The sequence below is a fragment of the Gigantopelta aegis genome, chromosome 11, assembly GCF_016097555.1.
Source record: "Gigantopelta aegis isolate Gae_Host chromosome 11, Gae_host_genome, whole genome shotgun sequence".
In the NCBI taxonomy this organism is placed as follows: domain Eukaryota; kingdom Metazoa; phylum Mollusca; class Gastropoda; order Neomphalida; family Peltospiridae; genus Gigantopelta; species Gigantopelta aegis.
Window position 1 is genome coordinate 7,678,254 of NC_054709.1, and position 7,981 is coordinate 7,686,234.

At 41.2% G+C, this 7,981-nt stretch overlaps 1 protein-coding gene across 4 annotated transcripts in view; it reads left to right on the forward strand.

Annotated features, from left to right (window-relative positions):
* The window catches only part of LOC121385238 (F-box/LRR-repeat protein 7-like), an 80,688-nt gene extending 73,637 nt beyond the window's left edge, over positions 1 to 7,051 (forward strand). For 3 of the 4 annotated variants that reach the window (XM_041515826.1, XM_041515827.1, XM_041515828.1), the window contains exons 2-3: positions 1,335 to 2,165; positions 3,858 to 7,051. In XM_041515826.1, coding sequence (XP_041371760.1) covers positions 1,335 to 2,165; positions 3,858 to 4,588 — 1,562 coding nt within the window. In that variant the 3' untranslated portion in view covers positions 4,589 to 7,051. The remainder of the gene's footprint in view (positions 1 to 1,334; positions 2,166 to 3,857) is intronic. The other variant, XR_005959514.1, reaches the window with a different exon arrangement.
* The last annotated feature ends 930 nt before the right edge of the window (positions 7,052 to 7,981 follow it).

Genomic DNA, 7,981 nt, shown 5'->3' on the forward strand with positions numbered 1-7,981 from the left:
AATACAGTAAATTACTCAACAAACCGCAAGGGACCAGACACATTGGTTCGCTATATTCGTTTGATACATTTGCGGAACTTAGAAGTTTTCATTCTGGAAGTTGGTCGTTTTGGATTTTCACATTTAAACACAATAATTAGTGGGGGTTTTTGCTTTAATATTTCATTTATTATTACCAATATCAGTGACATTGTGTTGAATGCATTGCCGTTGTGTTGAATTCATTGCTGTTAATATGATATTGACTGATAGATACAAATAAGATAAAGAAATTATGATCGTTTCACTGTGTATACACTAATTTATGCTGAAATTCACAATTTTGACAAACAAATTGGTTCGTTTTAACAGTTAATTACATTAAAATTTATTAATACTATTTATAGGGGATAAAAACGGGACTTTACAATCAGTTTGTTCCAACCGGTAATTTGTTGTGTGTTCATTCTACAGGACTCAAACTTAATAATTTGTCTCCCACGGCAATTTTTAAAAGAATTGCCATGGCTGAAACAGCCCACCGATAGCAATTTTCAGCCTGCCTATGGCAAAATATTTTTTAAAGTGACATTTGCAGAAAATAAATATGAATGAAAGGTTATTTTGCTGTATGTAAACATATTTCAAATGTGATGTCAATGTATATATTTTGCTATTGTTGAGGAGTTTTACTGATGGCATAAAAGTACCATCGGTAATGCCCTCAACTTAAGCAATTTATATCTCTACGACGCCAATTGCCGTCTGTGCCGCTGTTAAGTTTGAGTCCTGTTCTGAAAGTAATTTACTGTATTTGATATTGCTCCAGATAGTTTAAGAGAGTTTTGTGAATTTGGACATGTCCAGAAATTATTTGACCAAATTCTATTTGTTTCAGTGTTTTAAAATAACAATTACATATATATATGCAAGATCACTTGAATATTAAAGTTAAAGTTTATTTTGAAGATACCAGTCATGGTGCGCTTGCTGGAATGAGATAGCCCAATGGACCCAGGGTTAGCTCTGCCACTCACCAAATTTGCCAATTGCAATTTTAGGAACAATTGGCGAATTTTATTTTAATTTGGCACAAAAAAATTCATGCAATAATTGATATTTGCTGGAAAATAACTGAGTTTTGCATTTTTGGAAATAATTTGGCGAAATGTTTTGCACACTCAGAGCTAGCCCTGGGACTCACTGATGGGGTTCGATCCCAGACCGACCGTGTATCAAGCGAGTGCTAATTGAATTAAAGTTGTATTATTATATAAAAAGTAATTTCACATAAAATTGGGACTTTTTAATTTTGTTTGACTTTAACCATGTGTCTTATTTATTTTATTTCTCAGATCAGATAGCCACGCCCGGATCGGAATCTAATCATGACTCGAGTTCGGGAATTGCATCCGACATCGCGAGTTACAATTATCCACCCACCGCCATGACGACATTCAAAGGGAGTGCGCACTCTGACCGCCATTCAAGCGACTCGTGTAAATCGAAGACTGTATCGTTCGCTAGCTCGACCGATTCCAAATCATCCAACTACTACGTCCAGATGCACACCAAACAGAGAGTCCGACACCACCCTCCATCTCCCGTGGTGTCGAAATCGGAACGCGCGACGCATCTCTACAAAAACACTGTCTATGACCCGCGATACATCGAGTCTCAGATGGACGCGATGAAGTCGAAGATGAAATACATGGATCTTCAAGACACGGACAAACTGATGTGGACGGCGAAAGGAAAATATCCATACGTCCGTCCGTCACCCTTTGAACTTCTCACCGACGACATTGTTCTTCGGATTCTGTCGAACCTGCCCACGGACCATCTGTGTCGGAGTTCCCGCGTCTGTCTGCGCTGGTACCGACTGATTTGGGAGCACCCGTTGTTGTGGACGAGCATCGTGATAAACAATGACTCAGTGAATATCGACAAGGCGTTGAAATACCTGATGCGCCGACTGAGTTACAACACGCCCAAGGTTTGTGTGATTCTCGAGCGGATGAACCTGAACGGGTGTCACCAGCTCACGGACAAGGGGTTGAGGGTGATCGCAAGGCGGTGCCCCGAGCTGAGGTACCTCGAGTTGAAGGGGTGCTTCAACGTCACGAACGTTGCGCTGTTTGACGTCGTGTCGAGTTGTGTTAATCTGGAACATCTTGATGTCACAGGTAATTTACATATTTTATATATATATATATATGTGTATATATAGAGATATATATATATGGAGAGAGAGAGAGAGAGAGAGAGAGAGAGAGAGAGAGAGAGAGAGAGAGAGAGAGAGAGAGAGAGAGAGAGAGAGAGAGAGAGAGAGAGGGAGGGAGAGGGAGGGAGGGAGGGAGGGAGGGAGACTGGACCCTCTGTAAACCGGAATTCCCTCAAAACCAGATGTTTTACCCAGTCCCTTTTTAAAAACCAGTAAAAGAACTTAAACTCTCTAAACGGGATCCCTCTTAAAACTGGACATTTGTCTTGGTCCTAAGGGGGACCGGCGTCGTGGTAGGCCATCGGTCTACAGGCTGGTAGGTATTTTATTTTCCAGACTGTCCCTTGGTTAGACATGTATGTGTAACAGTGTGACAAACGTCTTTCCAATTCCAAGAATACATTTCAAAACCAGCATCGATTTTACCTCTGGTATCTCGACATGAAACTGAATTAATTTGTGTTTTATGTTTTCTAGTTATTGAAGATGATTAATTTGTAGGTGTGGGTAATTTTTAGCATGCTTTGATCGGAGGACTGTTCAAGCACGCATGTCGTGGACATGACTTCTGACTTCGCCAGAGTTCTGTTCAAGACAGGTTGTTAATTTGTATGGGATTTTTCTTGTTATTGTAGATAGAAATTTTAGCAGGGAGGGGGTCTAGACTGGCAACTGAAGATTATAGTAGAGTTTGATTATAATTCTGTATTCTTTGTACCTGAGGGCATCAGGGAAGATTAGCTTTTGCTAAATAAAGAATTTATTATTAATATTAATATTAATATTAATATTATTATTATGGGGGGAGGGGTAAAATCATGCTCCCCCGGACAATATATTGAGAAAAAAGAAAATTTGCTTTAACAAGGAAGGATTAATTAATAATAATAATAATAAATTCTTTATTTAGTGAGGGTATCACAGTTAGCAAAAGCTAATCTTCCCCGAGGCCCTCAGGTACAAACAATACAGAATTACAATACATACATTTATGAACAAATAGAAAATACATATGTGCCATAAAACATAATGTACAAACTGGTGTTTTACTTTGTGTTTTGTTTTTCTTCCCCTCTTGTCACGTGCATCAGTCTGACGGACAAACTGTTATCAGAAAGCACTTCCCACAACCAGCACCAGATCTAATTTGTGTTTCGTTTTCCAGGCTGTCCTCTTTGTCATGTGACCAGCACCAGATCTAATTTGTGTTTCGTTTTCCAGGCTGTCCTCTTTGTCACGTGACCAGCACCAGATCTAATTTGTGTTTCGTTTTCCAGGCTGTCCTCTTTGTCACATGACCAGCACCAGATGTAATTTGTGTTTCGTTTTCCAGGCTGTCCTCTTTGTCACATGACCAGCACCAGATGTAATTAGTGTTTCGTTTTCCAGGCTGTCCTCTTTGTCACATGACCAGCACCAGATGTAATTTGTGTTTCGTTTTCCTTCCTTCCTCTTGTCACGTGACCAGCACCAGATTTAATTTGTGTTTTGTTTTCCAGGCTGTCCCCTTGTCACATGCATCAGTCTGACGGACAAACTGCAGTCGGAGAACACATCCCACAACCAGCACCAGATTTAATTTGTGTTTTGTTTTCCAGGCTGTCCTCTTTGTCACGTGACCAGCATCAGATCTAATTTGTGTTTCGTTTTCCAGGCTGTCCCCTTGTCACCTGCATCAGTCTGACAGACAAACTGCTATCGGAGAGCACATCCCACAACCAGCACCAGATCTATCTCCGGTATCTCGACATGAGCGACTGCGCCGCGCTGGAAGATGTCGGCCTCGGGGTGATCACGTCGCATTGCAGTCAGCTCCAGTTCCTCTACCTTCGCCGCTGCATGCGCATCACCGACACCGGCATTCGACACATCGCCCACAACTGCCTCTACCTTAGAGAGTTCAGCGTCAGCGACTGCAAGAGAGTTACGGACCTTGGCTTGTGGGAGCTGTCGAAACTGGGCGACCACTTGCGCTACCTTAGCGTGGCGAAGTGCGACAAGGTTTCGGACGTTGGGGTCATGTACGTGGCTAAACACTGTGCGAAATTGCGTTACCTGAATGTTCGCGGCTGTGAAGCTGTTTCGGACGAATCTTTGGAGTATATTTCGTGTAACTGTCCCAGACTGCGATCGCTGGACGTAGGAAAGTGTGACATAACCGACGAGGGGCTGCAGTTGTTGGCCGAAAACTGTCCTCAGTTGAGGAAACTCAGTGTGAAGTCGTGCGAGGGAATCACGGACAAAGGGATCGCGATTGTCGCCTATCATTGCCGCGGCCTAGCCCAGCTCAACATTCAGGACTGCGATCTATCGGTGGAAACGTACAGGACAGTGAAAAAATACTGCAGGGGTTGTATCATAGAACACACAAATCCTGCGTTTTAGAATCTATGGTGGTTACATACCCGGATGGCTAAAAAAATACTGCAGGGGTTGTATCATAGAACACACAAATCCTGTTTTTTAGCATCTATGGTGGTTGCGTACCCGGACGGCTAAAAAAATACTGCAGGGGTTGTATCATAGAACACACAAATCCTGTTTCTTAGCATCTATGGTGGTTACGTACCCGGATGGCTAAAATAATACTGCAGGGGTTGTATCATAGAACACACAAATTCTGCGTTTTAGAATCTTACAGTATCCGATTCTCAGCCACGTTTACATTTGGAACTATAGTTATCATTATCAGCAAGGGGATTGATCACCCTGAATGTAACTGATATATCATAGAGCACACAAATTGTTAGAATCTTATACAGGGGCCTAGCATGGGATTTCCAGGTGGTATGCAGACTTTTTCGGTGATGGAATAAAACGCTATTGGCATTGAGCATACACACATTTACATCATATATTTTAATAATTAAAAAAAATATTTGTAATCTTACAGGTGGTATGCAGCTGCGTACCTGTGTATATGGAAGCTAGACCCCTGTTATATTGGCATACCTTTATCTCATGCTCAGCCATGTGTACATTTGATAACCATGGTTCTCTCCCCTTATCAGTGAGCCGCTTCCAGGATGCAGCTCAGTGGAAGAGCACATGCCTGAAATATGATGCATCATGGGATTGATCACCCGGAATGTACAGCCAATGGTTTTGGGGATCCCCCCCCCCCCCCATCCCATCAAATATTCCATACAGACTAGCTCATACTATCTAATCAAGTGTTCCATGTGGACTGGCTTATACTTTTGTGGGTTAACCCCACCCCCTATATCCAGTGGCAGATCCAGAAAATCCATTTGGGGGGGGGGGGGGGAGGGGGTACAATGACATGAGGCAGAATGCCAAGGGAACTTTGGGGAGGGTGAAAATTAAAATATAATAAAATTATAACTGTCGCAAAATTTAGGGGGTGGGCCCGGGCACCTGGGCCCCCCTAGATCTGCCTCTAATATATTCCTTGACTGGTACATCAATGAGTGGAATAACGAGTGGACAGAGGAGAAATAAGGAGTGTGTTTTAGCCCCTAGGGATGTGTTTGCCATTTATTAAATTGACAGATATGAAACATTCCAGACTCCAGTGCTATCTGAAAACTGTTCCTGCCCATGTTCTTGGATAAAAAACTCGCAACAACTTCCACTTGTTTATTTCTCAATGTTATGTCGCTTTTTTATATTTGCTTCTTCTGGGTTTTTTTAATCTGCAAATCAACCTCCAGACAGTGTTAGGGGGTCGTTCAAATATTACATTGACAGACAGAATAGTTTTGTAAATGCCAAATTTCTAGGGGTTAAACTCTGTGCAAATCCACTACAGTCAATCCAGTGGTGCTGCGAGGGTAGTGGCCATGGGGGCCACACCCTCCCCCCACACCCATCAAATATTTTTCTTTTAAACTTACATTTTATAAAATCATGCATACATAAATATTGTGGGTGCCCCCCCCCCCCCCCTCCACCCCCCTACATAAAATCCTGTGAATTAACAGCAAGTATTCAACCTTTCACAAATAAAATAAATGACGGAGATAGTACCAGTAGATTTTTGACAAAATGCAGATATTAGTGTAATTAAACTAATTTAGTTTGGGTTTTTCCCTCTCTACGAAATAAAGGTTTAGAGCAAAACGACCGGCACACAAGTTTAAAGGTATGTGGACTTCTTTCAACATTGTGTGGTACTCCTAGTTGCCTGCTTTCCATTCAAGCAATTTCGCACACATTTCCGCGAGAAAATTTATCGATTATTCAATTACATGGGACCTTTTCCACATATGCGATTCCTAGCACAGGCATTCAGTGCATTGGGAAATAAAATAGTTTTTCAGCATGCTTATGTCATAATGTGAAGAATTTACTTTCGACTTAACTACACAGAGTTGTGTGTGGGTAATTTTTGGCATGCTTCCATCAGGGAACTGTTCAAGTACGTCTGTCCTAGGCACAGCCTCCGACTTCGCCAGAGAGGGTTGTCCATGTCAGGTAAAGTACACTTCGAATTTGTAGTTGAAATATACTGATAAATAAATTTCACAATCCTAGATGTTAAGAAATGATAATTTCAAGAAGGAAATTGAAACAAGTTCTAACCACCAATACCATAGTGTTGTTAGATTCTAACCACCAATACCATAGTGTTGTTAGATTCCAACCACCAATACCATAGTGTTGTTAGATTCCAACCACCAATACCATAGTGTTGTTAGATTCCAACCACCAATACCACAGTGTTGTTAGATTCTAACCACCAATACCACAGTGTTGTTAGATTCTAACCACCAATACCATAGTGTTGTTAGAACACCACATACCTTAAATGTGTTCCACTGTAGATAACGATGTATGTACATAATGGCAAATTCATGTACATGAAAATAAAATATTTATATCAAGTATGATTTCTTCGAGTTTTTGTATGCTAGTATATCCAGTTGCAGAATAGTCAAATAGTTAAACCTGTGTTAATCAGCAACCAAAGGGCATTTCAAAAAAGGTGGCCTTTTAACACAGGTGGTTGCTTAATGCAGGTCAGTTTATACTTTATTAGATGATCTGGCTGAACATAACTTAATACAGGTGGCTGTTGGAGCAGGTTTGAAAGTCCTGCATTCTTCTCACGCACATCTCCATGATCTGTCTGCATTAAAATATTTAGCTCAGTCGGTAGAGTGCTCGCTGGAGGTGCTGTCGTCACAGGATCGAACCACCTCTGTGGATCCATTCAACTGATTGGGTTTTTTCTCATCACGACTGGTCAAAGGTCGTGGTATGTGTTTTCCTGTCTGTGGGAAAGTGCACATAAAAGATCCTTTGCTGAATTAGGAAAAATGTAGCGGGTTTCCTTTGATGACAAAGTCAGAATTGCCAAATGTTTTACATCCAATAGCCAACGATTAATTAATCAATGTGCTCCAGTGATGATGTTAAACAAAAAAAACTTTAACATACAAGTTTCTTGTAAACACTCGTAACAATTTCACGACAAAGAAGGAAATGTTTTATTTAATGACGCACTCAACACATTTTAGTTAGTTATATGGCTTCAAACATATGGTTAAGGACCACACAGATATTGAGAGGAAACCCAGTCGCCACTTCATGGGTTTTTTTTTTTTTATTTTTTTTTGTTTTTTTTTTTTTTTTTGTTTGCTACTCTTTTCGATTAACAGCAAGGGATCTTTTATATGCACCATTCCACAGACAGGGTAGTACATACCACAGCCTTTGATATACCAGTTGTGGTGCACTGGCTGGAATGAGAAATAGCCCAATGGGCACACTGACGGGGATCAATCCTAGACCGACCGCGCATCGAGCAAGCGA